This window comes from Natrix helvetica (assembly GCF_964273705.1).
Source record: "Natrix helvetica genome assembly, chromosome: 9".
NCBI classification, from domain to species: domain Eukaryota; kingdom Metazoa; phylum Chordata; class Lepidosauria; order Squamata; family Natricidae; genus Natrix; species Natrix helvetica.
This window is the reverse complement of record NC_138560.1, coordinates 15031056-15048326: the sequence shown is the minus strand read 5'-3', so window position 1 is coordinate 15048326 and position 17271 is coordinate 15031056. Positions and strand designations below refer to the sequence as shown.

General features: G+C 42.7%; 1 protein-coding gene across 3 annotated transcripts in view; it reads left to right on the top strand.

Annotated features, from left to right (window-relative positions):
* ARID1A (AT-rich interaction domain 1A) overlaps positions 1–17271 on the top strand; it is a 116580-nt gene that overhangs the window by 94600 nt on the left and 4709 nt on the right. For all 3 annotated transcript variants that reach the window (XM_081962396.1, XM_081962395.1, XM_081962394.1), the window contains 13 exons: positions 227–394; positions 2374–2689; positions 3487–3632; positions 3729–3838; positions 7106–7315; positions 7747–7951; positions 12029–12161; positions 12672–12844; positions 13160–13301; positions 13863–13988; positions 14083–14176; positions 15341–16217; positions 16765–16895. In XM_081962396.1, coding sequence (XP_081818522.1) covers positions 227–394; positions 2374–2689; positions 3487–3632; positions 3729–3838; positions 7106–7315; positions 7747–7951; positions 12029–12161; positions 12672–12844; positions 13160–13301; positions 13863–13988; positions 14083–14176; positions 15341–16217; positions 16765–16895 — 2831 coding nt within the window. The remainder of the gene's footprint in view (positions 1–226; positions 395–2373; positions 2690–3486; positions 3633–3728; positions 3839–7105; positions 7316–7746; positions 7952–12028; positions 12162–12671; positions 12845–13159; positions 13302–13862; positions 13989–14082; positions 14177–15340; positions 16218–16764; positions 16896–17271) is intronic.

The window sequence follows — 17271 nt, the reverse complement described above, 5'->3', positions numbered from 1 at the left end:
CCTGAAGTACAGTAGAGTTAATAGAGTTAATATAGCAACAACGCTGTCCCATCCTGCTGTTTTCAAAGAGTAAGAAATTGCCACAAAGGAATTTTGTGGTTTAAGCCATTGCTATGCTTCCTGAACTTATAGGAATGTGTGCCTAAATGTGTCGGTACATTAATGCACATTCCTTTCTACATAATCACATTTTCCTAACTATAGAACTTACTTATTACTTCACTAGGTTATATACAGAGGAATCCACAGATTCCCCAGTATAATTCTCCTCAGCCTGGATCTGCCTTATCTCCACGTCAGTCTTCTGGAGGACAGATGCACACTGGGATTGGACCGTACCAACAAAATTCTATGGGCGCTTATGGGCCTCAGGGCGGTCAGTATGGGCCCCAAGGTGAGAGTGTGCTCTTACACTAAAAATAAACATATTTTGGAACTGTTTGTGAGTGAAAACAGAATTATGAATTACTGGTATGTAATGAAACCCCATCATTTACTGCAGTGTCTTTAAACCTTTGCAAGTTTAAGATGTGTGGATTTCAACTCCCAGAATTTCCCAGCCAACAATTCTAGGTGTTGAAGTCCACACATCTTAAAAATTGCCAAGGTTGAGGACCGGTTTACTCTTAGGAGGATAACCTGCAGCAATCGTCCGATGTCTCACCACTGCTTCCTCTTACTCCTGTAGTACAGCACTGAGGAATGCAGATTTTGCCCAATTGAACATAACAGTTTTAATTGACAACTAGGTTTGTTGAATAGAAACCTATTTCAAACAAGGATTTCAGAAAAATAGGTTTTATCTCATTCAATATACTGGTTTGCAATTAATCTAAAGTGGAAGTTTCTGATCTTGTGACTGTGCATCTGGGCATTACACAAGCCCAAGGATTGCTGTGGATTGTCCTAAAAGTACTGAGCTTAGCGTTAACACACAAATCACCCACTTAAACCTATGAGAAGAGAACATGAAAGTTCTTGTCTGTTATAAAAGCTACCTGTTTACTATCTTGCTGGAAGATGAAATGAATTGCTTTCTAGATCTAGTATATTGTGTGATTTTTGTCTTCATCACTGGGACTGCAATTTGCACTGCTTTGGCCTAATCATAAAAGGTGTGCAGGTATCATTTTCAACACTTTGACTACCACAGGGTAGCCAAATGAGATACCGATCCTCTATAGTGCTGCTTGATAATCTTCATGTTTTTGGTTACTGCCTCATTCTAAGACATAATGTGTTGTGATTCATTTTGGCTTTATGTGGCAACAACTCAACCATTATGGTTTTGTGCAAGGGGGAGCAAATATTTTTCTTTTTGGTGACCACGTTTCCTTAGGCAGGCTGTACTGCCTTATCTGCCATTGATAGAAACAAAGTTAGTGATTGTGCAAAAGGTGCAAAAATATGTCCACGTGCAACCTATTCCTTTTCTCTTTGTCTGAGCTCTTATTTCTTGGGGGGGGGGGCACACCTCTTCTGAAACTTGCATTGAACCGCTTTTGCAGTCTTGAGGACCATATGTTGCCACCCCTGGCTAACTGATACATGTGCACCCATAATTGTGACTCCTTTAAAAACAACAGCTTTTAAAAGAAAGGAAAAAAAAGAAAAGTAATGAGAAAAAAGTACAAAGAAAGGAAAAAAAAAAACGTTATCAAGAAGTGCCTTCCCATCTTTTTAAAAACAGTTCCAGTTGCATTTATATTTTACCTTCTCTAAGGTTACAAGACAGTTTTCTTTTTTCCATAGTTTACCCTTTCTAATCATCAAACCCATCGATCATAAGTTCATTTTTTTCTTTTTTCAGCAACAAGTACATAAAGGGGTTTCCAGGGTGTACTTATTGTCTTATCACTGATCAGACAAGTCAACTTTGCCATCTTTGCTAATTCTGTCATCTTCATCAGCCATTTATTCAATGCGGGTAGTAAATTGTGATTTCTTCAGTAAGCCCTTAGTTAAAAATAGAGAATGTGTGAACATCAGGAAATAACATTTGTCTGATCAGTATAATTAGTTTCAGTGTGGTGATTGTAGTCATCTGAACTGTTAGATCTTATCTTATTTCAGTCTTTGACAATGGGTCTTAGAGGAGTCCACCGATCTTTGGTGAAAAGATTCACAGAAAAATGTTTTCTCGTTCAATGATCTCTTTCCAGAGAGAGCTGATATGAATTACAATCAGTAACTTGAACATCTATTTTTGGAGTGCCAAAATTCCCCTCCCCCCCTTCTCTCTCTCTCTCTCTCCCTCTCCCTCTCCCTCTCCCTCTCTCCCCCCCCTCTCTCCCTCTCTCTCTGCCTTTAATGTACAGATACACCTACCAGATTTACTGGCTTGTTATTCAGTGCTCTTATTTTTTTCCCTAGGTGGTTATCCCAGGCAGCCAAACTACAATGCGATGCCCAATGCAAATTACCCCAGCCCAGGAATGGGAGGAACCATGAACCCAATGGGAGCAGGGAATCAGATCCATGGTCAGACCGGTATACCACCCTACCCTGGACTTCCACCAGGGAGAGGACTGAGCCACGCTGCCATGGGCAATAGGCCTTATGGACCCAACATGACCGCCATGCCTCCCCAAGTAGGAAGTGGGATGTGTCCCCCACCAGGTGGTAGGAAAGCACAAGAAGCCGCTGCTGCTGCTATGCATGCTGCTGCTGTCAACTCAATCCAGAATAGGTAAGGAGGCGAGGGCTCGGTTGAAGTGCTCTTTCCTGGGTGTTAAACTTTCTAAAGTAGCGTTCCCTCAACCTTTCCCAGTTGGCAGCCTTGGGAGGGGGGAAGAGGGGATGGATTTGTGTGAGGGGCAGGCACTTACAGCTTCATTTGTGTGAGTGGTGGGCATGAGCGCTGGTGTCCGCCACGAGTGCGAGTGGCGCTGCAAGAGCACACAAGCACCAGCCCGCCACTCACATGGCCCAGCTGCGAACAGGCCGTGGCCCACAGGTTGTGGACTCCTGTTCTAAAGCAATGTTTCTTGAATTTTGCATTGTTATATATAATCTGTAAGTCAGGCTAAGGCATGTTAGCTGCTCTCTTTTAAAAATGAGATTTGGGTATGAAAGGGGATGAGAGTCAAACACCTGATATTTTCGGACCTGAAGGCTGCAGAAATGTGATGAAGAGTATGTGTCAATGTGTTCTCCTTCAGCAGTTTCAGTTAACCAAGCAATAGTAGTTGTGGATGTGGGCACTGAATAGCTGAGGCAAGGCAAATGACTCCAGACTTCTGTCTGTGGCTTCATCAGCACTTGTGCAATAAATGTAAGAGAGTTAAGAGTTCACAATTTTCCCGATGATTCTTTTGCACACAATCTCCTTCTTTCCTGGAGATCTCTTGGCAGGAGAGATAACAATTAAAATTTTCTATCAATGACGGTCAGACTCTGTAGGGATTCATTTCTCCCCATCCAATGTTAATTAATGGAATAATGTTGTTTGGTATAGTATATAATCAAGTTGTGTTGCTTTTTTAGGCCATCTAGTTACCCTCACATTAACCAAGGAGGAATGATGGGAACTGGCTCTCCCTATAGCCAAGGAATTAATAGCATGGCTGGCATGCTGAATCCCCAGGGTCCACCATATCAAATGGGTGGGAATATGGCCAACAATTCTGCAGGTGAGGCATATGTTACTCAGTCACTTCCCAAGTGTTCTGGATTTTGTGATGACCCACTAATAAACATGATTATGTTGACATCTTGATTCTCTTTAGGGATGGCTGCAAGTCCTGAAATGATGGGGCTTGGAGATGTTAAATTAACACCTGCAGCAAAAATGAACAATAAAGCAGATGGAACACCAAAAGCTGAATCCAAGTCAAAGGTAAACAAAAAACAAAAAAACCCAAACTGATTTTAAATAAAAGTGCCTTGTGTCTCATTGAGTCAAATTAGGTTTTTAAGGGCACATATAATAATTATTTCCAAGTTGGGATTTCAAAGAAGTTCTTGACTAGAATATGCTTTATAACTGATAATTGAGCTTTACTCAAAATATTGGTGAACAACTTGGAACTGAAAGCTTAATTAACAGTGGGGTTGCTGTTTTTTCTTCCCATTTCTGGTGCCTCTTTCAGTATCAGCCTTATTAATTGGACCTAATTTAGCATTGGCAGGGCTATCGAAACAGAAAAGACACATAATTTCAAAACTCATATTCCTGATAGTCCTAGTTAGCCTTTCTTATTTAAGGCAAGAAATGGGGATTGGGTATCAAGAGAGGAGAAACATGGGATTCTGTGGTTAATTCACAGCCGGGATTTAAAGGTTCTTCATCTGTAGCGTCCTGGAAGGAGATACCTTGATTTGAAGAGAGGTTTTGCCTCCATTGCAAGTTGTGGCACATCCATACAGCGTGAATGGGACTGAAGTGTTCTGGCTTGCCTGACAATCATATTTCCTCTTGACATTACTTCATTCTTATTCGGTGTGTCTTAGGGATCAATTCTAATTTTTGTGAAGGCAATGAAATGGCTTTTGGGGTTGTCTTAGTTTCCATGGGAAGTTTTTCAGGATATCAGTGGCAGCTAAGCTTCTCTGTGAGATTAACAACTCAATTCCCTGATATGAAGGACAGATTCGCCATAATATTAATGAGAAGACTAGGAAACTGTCTCAGCATTAACTGAGACTGTAAAGGTTTAAAAATACATTGGTTAATGAAAACAATTCAAGATCAATGTAAAATGAATACAGAAATTAAGGTGAAAAACTATTAAATGCTGTTAATTAAAATTAAATAGAAAATTGGTATGATAAAAAAACTAAACCAACCACCCCCAACCCCGGCATCAAATATTAATTTATAAAAATGTAGAATTCCTTTCCCCACCCCCCACCCCGCATTTTTAGAGATTAAAAATGTTAGGGAGGTACAATTCTTTGTTTGTTTGTTTTGGGGGGAAGCATGTCAGTAAAAGATAAAGTGGATAGTGAGAAGTATCCTGTGGCCTGGAAAGAAATCCCTTGACTTGAACAGAACTTTTGGGTATCTTTGAGCAGAATGGAGGACCTTTATTAGTTTGCCTTGTGGTCAGATGCTATGTATTTCTCTACTATGGCATCCATTTTGTGAATGCAGAAATTTCCCTCTCCGTGGCAGCCATATTGTGAGAGTACTTATACCATGTTCTCAAAGTTCCCAGGATGCTCCTCAGTTTACAAATGTTGGAAAATCTGCCTTATGTTTTTGCAATTGGCTTCACTTTCAGAACCATGTTACTTAGTGTCCTGAAACATGGATTCTCTAGATTTGTTTGTATATTTATTTTAAACGCTCATTTATACAGATGCTATTTTATTGAAGTTAAAAAAAAAAAACTTTCCACAAGTTTTATACCTTGCTCCTCCCATCATATTCAGATTCTTACTGATCCTTGAGACGCTATATTAAAAAGCAAATAAGAAAATAAGCTGGTGAATAAAACGGGTACCACCAGCTGCTGGCATAATGAAAGAAAATGCAGAGCATTTTGAATTGTCAACAAAGCTGGAAAGAATCTCCTCAAACTGAATAGAAAAGCCCCAAATGGATAGAAAAGCCCAGAAAAATAAACCAGTTAGTATAAATGCAGAATCATTAATTGCCCAACATGAATTGGGGAAAGGGAAAACCTTACCGTTGCATAAAAATGACCATTGTTTTAGGCAGGTATATCTGGCTAGAGCTTAGCTTCACAGTTATACCTCTTCTTAAGAAGGATGTCTTAACATGGGAAGTGACAATCCTTAGATTGCTTGTTCTTGACGGTGTGAGGTTTTATGCCTCAAAAGCAATACTCTGCGTTGTCCATAGGAAAACACTCAGAAGAATATTTTTTTTCAATATAAATGTAATATGACAATTCCAACAAGTTTGGGGTACTATTTTGGTCACCGTTTCTTAAATTCAGTGAAGCATTAAAGCATTTACAGGATTTTCCCCAGAAGTATGCTACTTTTGTGGGATTGGGTTTTTTCAGGAAAACCTTAAATACTAATTTAATTTCCATTATAATTTTGAGTGCATTTCAGATAATACAATCTTCTGTTAACAAAGGAAAAAATATTTCCAGGCTCAATTTATTCCATATGTTGCTTTTAGTCTATAAAGCTCTAACCAATGTACGATTGGGAAATCTGATAGCTGCTTCTTCTAATTCAGCATAAACAGATAATAATTTAACAGTTTTACAAGGAAGGTATTGATTGTTTCTTTACCTAAAAAAGCTACAGGCAGCTGCTCGGTTGAAAACATCTGAATTACGGATAACTCAAATTTATGAAAGACTGCTACAAAACCTATTATATTAAAATTTGAGTTAACTACTTAATAAATTATGACTGCATGCACATGAAAACAATGTGGTGCTCATAAAAACATTGAAAAGCTTCAGTTCAAGGAAGTAGAATGCCATCCGCCATTTTAAGCTGGATCATGTTGCTGTTAACACCGTATTGACTAACGTCTAAATAACTGTTCTGACTTACCTACAGATTTAACTTAAAGACATTTGTATCTGGGGATTGTCTGTACATGATATTGGAAGTAGGTCCTTTTTAGTTGCAGTACCTTGATTGTGGAATTTCTTCAAATGGGAAATGAGGATTGGTTCTTCCTTGTCTTGCGGTTAGTGTTTTCTTCTTCCAGCAGGCTTCAGTATCATGCTTATGTATACCTTTGAAGCATATCAGTTGCATCATTTCCCCCCTTTTAAACTTATATCGTAGTGGCAGTGTGTTAGAATGCAGTATTGCAAGCTAATTCCGCTGACTGCCAGCAGTTCGATCCTGAGCAGCACAAGATTGACTCAGCCTTCCATCCTTCTGAGGTCGATAAAATGAGGGCCCAGATTTTTGAGGGCAATATGCTGACTCTGTAAACCACTTAAAGAGGGTATATAAAGTACCATGAAGCGGCATATAAGTCTATGTGCTATTGCTATACTCCTTTTCATTGTGCCGGGTAAGTGTAATAGGTGTGTGCTATGATAGAATACTACTACTTTTTCTGTTTTATGAGAGGATCTCAGGAGATTTAGATTTCCTTTCATTGTGCTTTAAAGTATTGTGTCATTTTTCTAATTCACCACTTCCTTTCTTCTTTCTCTAGAAATCCAATTCCTCCACCACTACAAACGAAAAGATTACTAAATTATATGAGCTGGGTGGTGAGCCAGAGAGAAAGATGTGGGTAGATCGTTATTTAGCCTTCGCTGAAGAGAAAGCAATGGGAATGACCAATCTTCCAGCAGTTGGAAGGAAACCTTTAGACCTGTATCGACTCTACATTTCTGTAAAGGAGATTGGAGGGCTGACTCAGGTGAGTAAAACACAGTGGGATATTCTTATAGCAGTTTTAAGAAGGATACTTGAAGTGGACACTTGAAGCCTCTTTTTCCACTTAAAAAGATGCCACTGTACAAACAAAAAGAAAACACAAAAGAATTAAAAATTTTAAAAGTATAGTAAAGTATACAGCCAAGAAAAAGAAAAAAAATATGTAAAAAAATTTGCTTTCCACTTCGCCACAACCAATAGTGGCTAAATTGCTAATGATTTCCTTTTAATCCATTGTTAAGCTGAACTAGCAGAAGGGAAGTTGCCTCTCCCCTTCCCCAAAAGCTTTATTCCTGTCTCTTGTTTATTTTTGAGAGACCGCTGTTATTGCTTTTATTGTACACTTTAGGAAGGGGTGTGAGAGTTTTGGATTCAAGGGGAAAAAAATTATTTGACACTTCTGGCTTTATGCAGGTTAACAAGAACAAGAAATGGCGGGAGTTAGCTACCAATTTGAATGTGGGCACCTCTAGCAGTGCAGCGAGCTCTCTGAAGAAGCAGTATATCCAGTGTCTTTATGCTTTCGAGTGCAAGATTGAACGAGGTGAAGATCCTCCCCCAGACATCTTTGCAACGGATAACAAGAAATCACAGACCAAAATACAGCCTCCATCTCCAGGTGAGTCAGATTGCTTTCTACAGCCCACAGAGTATTTTGGCTGTTCCATAGCAGATAAATTTCCAGTAGACGGCAACATCTGTAAATAAACTATAGATTCTCAAAGGATCCTAAAGGATCCATTGGAACCTTTTCAAACTAAATATACAAACCTCTGTGCGTGCTATTTTCATGGGTTTCATTTTTAGACTTTAGATAAAGAGCTGCCTCCTTGCTCCAGACCAGGGATGTCAAACTCAAGGCCTGTGGGCTGGACCCAGCCCATAGTGTTTTTAGATTTGGTCCGCGGGGCTACCCTGGGAACAGCGAAGGACCAACCCGTGGTGCCTCTCCCAGTGAAAACGTGCGGCCTTCCCAAGTTCCATTTTTGGCTCGATGGCTGCCTGCCAGTGAAAATGGAGCTCGCAACCCTCCCGAGCTCTGTTTTTGCTGGCAGAGCGGTGTAGCCACCACAGGCACCCCCAATATGAGTGATGTTAAGCTGGCCATGCCCAGTTTAGCCCCCCCAAGGTCAAACACAACCCTGATGCGGCCCTCAATTAAATCGAGTTTGACATCCTTGCTCCAGACAAAGTGTCTCTTTTCAAGTAGGAAAAGAAATGATATACTGGAATTGTACACAAAGGTCAAAGCAGGTGACAATGTTATCCAAAAGATTTTTCCCATTAGCTTCAGCTATATTATAATGTGTAGAATATGACATCCTGTATTTTAAGATCCAGAATGTATAATCTCCGGGGTTAAAGTGATGAATTTAATGTAAAGCTATTCATCACGAGCCTCTAGTTTGAATACAAAAGGATTTCAACATGCGTAGTTTATTTCATGCTTATAATGTTTGTCTTCAACTGAGTAACGGGCAGTGTCTGTAGCGAGAGTGTGAATTATTTTCTATGGTGGAATCTTTTAGCGATTGCAGTGATTTCGGGGAAACCAATATATTTCCAAATTAACTCAGACGGAATAGTAGTTCTACTTTTATCACAAAGGGATTTCTTTAGAAGAGAAATGTTCTTGATTATCTGAGCAGTGGACCAGCAAAAACTGTTCCTAATAATAGAGAAAGGAGAGATGAAAGTGAGTGAATAATGTTCACCGGATAAAGGACAAAGGGTGGGGCTGGGAGAACCAAATTCTAAAGGTATGGACTAAAAGTGAAGGCTTGAGTGGACAGATTCATAAGAAGGGCAAAGGGGGGGGGGGCGGAGATGTTGAGCCAAGGATCCTGCTTTCTATGATTGATCATAGATACTTGATAATTTTCAGTAGGTCCTTAGCACTTAGACTTATATATTGCTTTACAGTGCTTTTACAGCCCTCTCTAAGCGGTTTACAGAGTCAGCCTCTTGCCCCCAACAATCTGGGTCCTCCTTTTACCTACCTGGGAAGGATGGAAGGCTGTCAACCTTGAGCCTAGTGAGATTTGAACTGCCAAATTGCAGGCAGCCGGCAGGCAGCAGAAGTAGCCTGCAGTACTGCACTCTAACCACTGCGCCACCGTAGCTATACTCAGGTGTACAGTTTATTCTTTCTTGTTCCAATCTCAGGATATCTAATAGCTTTGTTATCTCAGCCCAAAATGACATGTCCTTCCCATTTTTGTCCCCATTGGGTATATGTCTTTCCCATTCCATCTTGCTCTGGTTTTGCATTTTAGTGGTGCAAAGCATTTTGAGTGAATCTTTCGGTGAAAATTGAAGGCGAAGTTCACCTGGCTTAGTCAATCCAGCCCAGCATTGTGACCTTATTTTGCTGTTGGCTTTCTGGATTGTTAGGCAAAAATTCCTCTCATCTGTTTGTGTCAACTAAGGGGTGCTTCCTACCCTATGGTAACGCTTAAGCTATCATTGCTTATTCAGGATAATTCTGCCTGTTTTAAACATTGAACACTGATTATTGAGCTTCCTGACACCTGCATGCCTCTTTCATTTGAAGTCCTATGGTGCTTTCGTTCATATGTTGTTGTTAGTTGCAAAGTTGTGTCCAACCCATTGCGACCCAATGGACAACGTTGAACCCAATGGACAGGAAGCCCTCCAGGCCTTCCTGTCTTCTACCATCATTTAGAGTCCATTGAAGCTCACACCGACTGCTTCAGTGACTCCATCCAGTCACCTCATTCTCTGTCATCCCCTTCTTCTTTTGCCCTCAATCTTTCCCAGCACGAGGCGCTTCTCCAGGGAGTCCTTCCTTCTCGTTAGGTGTCCAAAGTATTTGAGTTTCCTCTTCAGGATCTGGCCTTCTAAAGAGCAGTCAGGGTTGATCTCCTCTAGGACTGACCGGTTGGATCGCCTTGCAGTCCAAGGGACTCGCAGGAGTCTTCTCCAGCACTATAGTTCAAAGGCCTCCATTCTTTGGCCCCCAGCCTTTCTTATGGTCCATCCTTCACAGCCATCCATTGCAACTGGGAAAACCAGAGCCTTGACTATACGCACTTTTGTTGGCAGGGTGATGTCTCTGCTTTTTAGTATGCTGTCTAGATTTGCCATAGCTTTCCGCTAATACATTTGTTATTGGATAGAGATGATTGGTGCACGGGAGTACATGTCAGAAGACCATCCTTGTACGGGAAAAATACTTGACTGTCCAGAGTCCGGCTATGTGATTGGAAGCATCCTTCTAGCACATGCCAAACTGGCCTCCTTTACAGCAGGGAGATCCATTCTGTTTCGTGGATTAGATCTGGTCTCCTGGGCTGCTGTAGCCTGAGAGCTCTCTTCTGTTGCCGTCTGCCACCCCTTTCAGCCTTTTTTTTTTCCTTCTCTCCTTTTGGCTTTGGTTATGAATGAATCGCCCCGTGCGCCTTGGGAAGTGCAGCCAGTTAGACTCAAGAGTTCAGAGTGTGTGGAATTGGCACCCTTCCAGCAGTTTGTAAATTTGTGAGTTGGGAGGGGGTGTGTGGACCGCAGGGGGTGGGGGAGGAACAACAAATGGCAGCGAGGCAGGGAATGCCTTGAAACCTCTTCCTGCTGATGTGAGTGTATTAGAATGCAGCTGAGACTTTGCTTCTTGGATTCCCAGGGGAAAGGAATGGAGCTGAAAGGCTAATGAATGGGGAAGAGGGTGGGGGAGGGGTTATGAATGAAGCTCCCTGCTGGGCTTCCGCCCGCTGCCCGCCCTGCCTGCCTTCTCCGGAGAGGTCCCCAGACTGGGAGGGAGCAGAGGGAGAGGGTGCCCTGAAGGTGGGGCATAAACAAACATGACCTGCCCATGACCTCTAGAGGATTTTAATGAAAAGCTGAAATGACTCATCAACTTGCCAGGCTAAGCGAAGGAATATCAGTGTTGAAATGGTAACGAATGGAAATCTTAATTGAGAGTTTGACTCTGGCCGGCTGCTAGGAGTGCAGAGACTTCAGCCAGGCTACCTTTGAGGCTGTAGCTGAACCACATCAGCCCGATTGTTTCTTTGCTATCTCCAGTTTTTAAGGCCTTTTTTAAAAAAATTATTGTCTTGTATCAAGAAAAGCCCTTCCAATCTCTCTTGTCTGTTGCCATGTAGATTGGTTTGGGGCAAATTTTGTGGGTTCTTGTGACTTAGAACTATGTTGCAGAATTATAGAGTCATACCTAAAGCTAAAGGTTCCCCTCACACATACGTGTTAGCCGTTCCCGACTCTAGGGGACAGTACTCATCTCCGTTTCAAAGCCGAAGAGCCAGCGCTGTCCGAAGACGTCTCTTTGGTCATGTGGCTGGCATGACTAAATGCTGAAGGCACTTGGAACGCTGTTACCTTCCCACCAAAGGTGGCTCCTATTTTTCTACTTGCATTTTTACATGCCTTTGAACTGCTAGGTTGGCAGAAGCTGGGACAAGTAATGGGAGCTCACTCCGTTACGCGGCACTAGGGATTCGAACCACCAAAGTGTTTTCCAATTAAAATTAGGAGTGCATGATCTCTTAATCAGTTAAAATTTAACACCTCCCCCCCCCCCAAGGTGCTGTGAATGAATTTGCATAGGGAATTGTATAGCATGTCATCTCTTCTTTCCTAGTCGTATGTCCACTGTGTTTGGGGTTCTTGCATAGCACTTTCAAATCACCATGTGGTTGATGCCTCCCTTCTCTTCTTGCAGCGGGTTCAGGCTCCATGCAAGGTCCTCAGACACCTCAGTCCACTAGTAGCTCCATGGCTGAAGGAGGAGACTTGAAGCCCCCAACTCCTGCATCGACACCGCATAGTCAAATGGCACCTTTGCAAGGCATCAGGTAATCCCCAGTCACTTTCTGCTTTCTACTGCTATACCAGGGCTTGGCAAGCTTAAACACTCAAAAGAGCCACAAAGGTCCTAACCAGAAGCCCCCTGTTCAATTCTGGAGCCAACTGGAAGTCTGGTTCCCCTACTGTAGAGTCTCCTCCTATAGCTGTGTCCTTTTTCCTCTTCCTGTCCTAACCGAAAGCCCTATCAATTGTGGAGCTGATCAGAAAACCCGCCCCTTGCCATAGAGTCTCTTCCTGGTATGCTTCCCCCACCCCCCCCAAACCCGGAAGCTCCTCAAAATTGTGGCACCGATCAGTGACGGAGCAGAGGGATGAAAGAGCCACATGCGGCTCCAGAGCTGCAGATTGCTGACCCCTGTGCTGTATACCAACAAATGTAACAACTTGTAGCAGCTTGTTACAGCCTTGGTAATGGAGTACCATAGTATGGAATTGTGAATTGGTTGCAGTGGTGTTCAACGTTTTAAGTTAAAATGTTCCTCCTTTTGTTGGATCAGGAGTAACTCAGTAGGCCTTCAGGATGCCTTTCCCGACGGCAGTGACCCTACTTTCCAGAAGAGGAACTCCATGACTCCAAATCCAGGGTACCAGCCCAGCATGAATACTTCCGACATGATGGGTCGCATGTCCTATGAGCCAAATAAGGATCCATATGGCAGTATGAGAAAAGGTGATTGGTGTCTTTTATACTCCAGCATGTAGCCATTAAAACTGCTTGAGCCTCCTAAAGCAGAGGTGTCAAACTCGCGTCATCGTGTGTCGTCACATGACATATTGCGGCTTCCCCCCTTCACTAAAACGTGGGTAGGCGTGGCCAGCATATGTCCCACGGGCCGCAGGTTTGACACCCATGTCCTAAAGCAATGAAAACACCTCCGAGATTTACCCATCTCCTAATTCTCTGCCCAGTAAAATAGCATATTCAGGCATCTTCCATTTGAGTCTTGTTTTTTGTAGGCTGATCATTTACATTTTCTCCTTTTAGGAAGTGATCCTTTTATGTCCTCAGGGCAAGGTCCCAACAGTGGTATGGGAGATCCTTATAATCGAGCTACGGGTCCAGGAATGAGTAATATGGCGATGGGACCGAGGCAACATTATCCATACAGCCATTTTGAAAGAGTGAGGTTAGTATTTGCTCTAATGCATTGATTCTACCTTGCTGTGCCACATAGTTCTTAGTTAAGCAGATGTTCTTATTTGGGGTAAGTTTATTCATTTTAATTCCACTGCCATCAGCAAGAAAGAAAGCCTTTCAAATCCCAATGTCTGTACACCTGAGAATTAGCCTTGCAGGTATTTGTAAAATGCAAGCATTTGATAAGAGGACTGAATTACAAGCAAATAAAGGTTTGAAGGATAGTACTATTACATTAACATGACTAGAAGCTGTAAAAGATCAGGTGCTATTTTACCTGTTTCCCGAGAGAGCAAGTACAACCTCCCCCCCCCCCGACTTTTAAATGTAGAGTCTAAAAAAGGTCTTTAAAACCCCTAATATATTCACCACCCGAGCGACTTGTTAAATTATACCTGGAATTGCACAACACAGCAAAACCTGGGTGTAAACAAGAGTTGTGTAGCCTATAAGATTTTATTTCCAGTAGCAGGGCTCTCTTTGAGGCTTTAACTTCCATAAAGGAGGCCTACAATTATTTCTTGTAAGTGTAGATGTTGTCTTGCTATAGAACTGAAGCAGGGATGGGACCTGAAGCCAGCTTGGGAACTGGAACACCGCAGCCCAACATCTTGCCTTCCACTCCGGATTCAGGAATGTATTCTCCAAGCCGCTATTCTCAACAACCACAGCAACGGTCAGTTCTAAAAACCCCTTCTCCATAGGTGGATTTCATACTATTTGCTATATCTGGAGATTTAAAAAAAAAACTTTTTTTTCCCCCCTTGTAGGCATGATTCCTTTAGCAATCACTTCCCTACTCAAGGTACATCCTCTGGCAGTCCCTTTCCTAGCCAACAGTCCACCTTATATCAGCCACAACAGGTGAGCTCCCAGCAATTTCAAAGCTTGTTTGAAAAGAGAGCCTTAATAGTTGTGATCTGATGAGGAATCGTAAAGCGCAAGTCAATATTGTTTGCGAAAGAGACTGTGGCTTAGTGTCACAAAGACCAGGCTTCCTCAGGTCAAGACCAGGAAGAATATCTGTAGGACTTTATTGAAGCTTTCATGTTTCATGCTGTGGACAGGAAACCAAACAATAGCATTCTTCAATAAAGAACCTTTGACTCATTATAGTAATTCTTTGCATGCTACCAGCAAATATAAAGGACATTTGTACTGATTTGCAATCAAAGTTCTAAAATATAATTGCATGTGAGGGATATTTATGATCCTCAAGGTTGGCCTGTCCCACTAAACCAGGATTTAGTTATTCACAAGGCTTTCCCATGGGAATGTTTTATTGTGAAGACTGAAAAGTTGCTACCAGAGCTCCTGTTTGAAAGGTTTTTTTTCCTGTTTGCCATGGAGATTTTTCTTGTTTCTGCCATAATTCCACACACATTTGTTTTGCCATAAATTATTTCTCTTGTCTGGAGCCGCATGGATAAGGAAAAGGCTGTCAGTATGCGAGCAGATCAAGTATGCTTGTATCCTGGTTGGGAAAGTTTCCGAAAACAAAGCAGCATAATTTAATCGTAGAATTTGCAACCAGTTCTCAAGACTCTGATCAAGATTTTACAACTATCCCGATATGCAAAGGAAGCCATATAAATCTCAAAAGTACTTTGGTGCTATCCTGAATTCAGCCTTCCTGTATTTTTATATTTAAAGGATTTTGTCAGCTCTTCAGCCCAAAAGGCTTCAGTGTATGTGAAAGATAGAGAAATGAGGCTTTGTGTTTGGGATGGTCTCCTTGGAATCTATTGCTTGTTACTCCCAACCCTTCAGCCCACACACCTCCTCTCATTCTTCATAGAGGATTTAATAACCAGGGGCCCCTTTGGGAGGAATAGTTCATTTTGGCCCAAGGAGAGAATCTAGGTTGAGGCTTTCAAGCATCATCACTTGACATAATCCTATGATTCACTTGAATGCTCTTCTACCAGGAATGAAAGCATTCCTAGAATGTCTTAAGGATGCTGTGATTGGTACTGTAGGACGGAGAGCTGCTTGTGAATAGACGATTCTCATTTTTCCCCCCCTCAGAACTACAAGAGAACAATGGATGGCAACTATGGTCCACCAGCCAAAAGGCACGAAGGAGAGATATACAACGTACCATATAGCACAGGCCAAGGACAAGCCCAGCAACAGCTCCCTCCAGCACAAACACAACAAACAAGCCAGCCCCAAACAGCTCAACCTTCCCCTCAGCAGGAAATGTATAACCAGTATGCTGGGAATACATACTCTGCTGCAGATCGCCGGCCTGCTGCTGGGCCTCAGAACCAGTTCCCATTCCAGTTTGGCAGAGAGCGGGTCTCTGCTCCCCCTGGTTCCAGTACGCAGCAAAGTATGCCTCCTCAGATGATAGGTGGCCCAATACAGTCCACTCCGGAAGGCCCACAACAGGGCACCATGTGGCAAGGGCGTAACGATATGGGTTACAGCTATCCAAATCGGCAGAGCACTGGCTCTGCTCCCCAGGGGTCTGCCTATCACGGAGTGAACCGAACCGAAGAAATGCTACATCCAGATCAGAGAGTTAACCACGAAGGACCGTGGCCTTCTCATGGCAACCGCCAGCCTCCTTATGGTCCTTCTGCCCCCGTGCCCCCAATGACAAGGCCGCCCCAGCCTAACTACCAGGCCCAACCCAGCATGCAGAATCACATTCCTCAGGTATCTAGTCCAGCACCTCTTCCCAGGCCGGTGGAAAACCGGACCTCTCCAAGTAAATCTCCATTCCTGCATTCGGGAATGAAGATGCAGAAGGCAGGGCCTCCTGTTCCAGCTTCACACGTAACACCAGCAGCTGTCCAACCTCCTATGATACGGCGCGACATCACTTTCCCACCTGGCTCAGTGGAAGCTACACAACCCGTGCTGAAGCAGAGGCGGCGCCTGACCATGAAAGATATTGGTAATTGAGTCGCTTATCCTTACGAGGGTTGTTTCCTGGTTACCGGTAGCGATGCTGACTATTCTATCAATGGAAGGATTAGAAAAGCTGACGGGCTATTTTGAACAACTGCTGTTCATGGCTACCGTGGCTAAGATTCATGCTGTGGGAATCCCAGTATGTCTCGGTGGATTTGGGGATTAGTTCACAGAGATTCCTTGTGAGTGCAGGTAGTCCTCGTTTAGTGACTGTTCACGGTTATGATGAAAAAGTAACTTTATGGTCCGTCTTCGCCTTTACAACCCTCACAATTCTACAAAGCAGAGGAAAACTGAAAGTCAGAGCCCCGTTGCTGTTACACTTAGTTTTAGTGACCACTTTGTTTCATTACCGAGCTGCTGTTCCCAATTACGGTTGTTAAATGAGGACTATCCGTGCAGGTGTGATTGGTCTAGCCAATGAAGCGAGATTCTTTTAGCTTCTTGTAGAAGTTAGAAAGCAGAGTTTGGTGTAGTTTCATTTTATTTCGGGTACTGATAAGTATCAAATTCGGTTTTGGACACTGCAGGAACTCCTGAAGCATGGAGAGTGATGATGTCTCTAAAGTCTGGGTTACTGGCTGAAAGTACGTGGGCCTTAGATACCATAAACATCCTGCTCTATGATGACAACAGCATAATGACCTTCAACCTCAGCCAGGTGGGTTGACAACTTCTGATAAAAGGGCTTTGAAAGTCAAAAAATAGATTAGAAGGTATGGGAAAGTTGATACAGGAGTCTGCCTCTTACATTGGGGGGTGGAGGTGAGAAGGGGTAGTGTGCATTCTGAACATTGACTGGCTTCATGCAAAGCCATGGTGTCAAGAATCCAGGAACAATGTGTGGAGGTACTTCCTTTTATTGATGCTCGCCTACAATAGTATCTTGCCCTACTAAAGCAATTATCTGCAATAGCTGTAGATATATAGATGATTAGGAAGGGTTCAACCTTGCCTTTTTCCTGCTTCCAGTCATTCCCAACTCCTTTGTCTCTTTGCCCTCTGGGAAGGAGCTCTCCTGCCTGACTATATTCTAG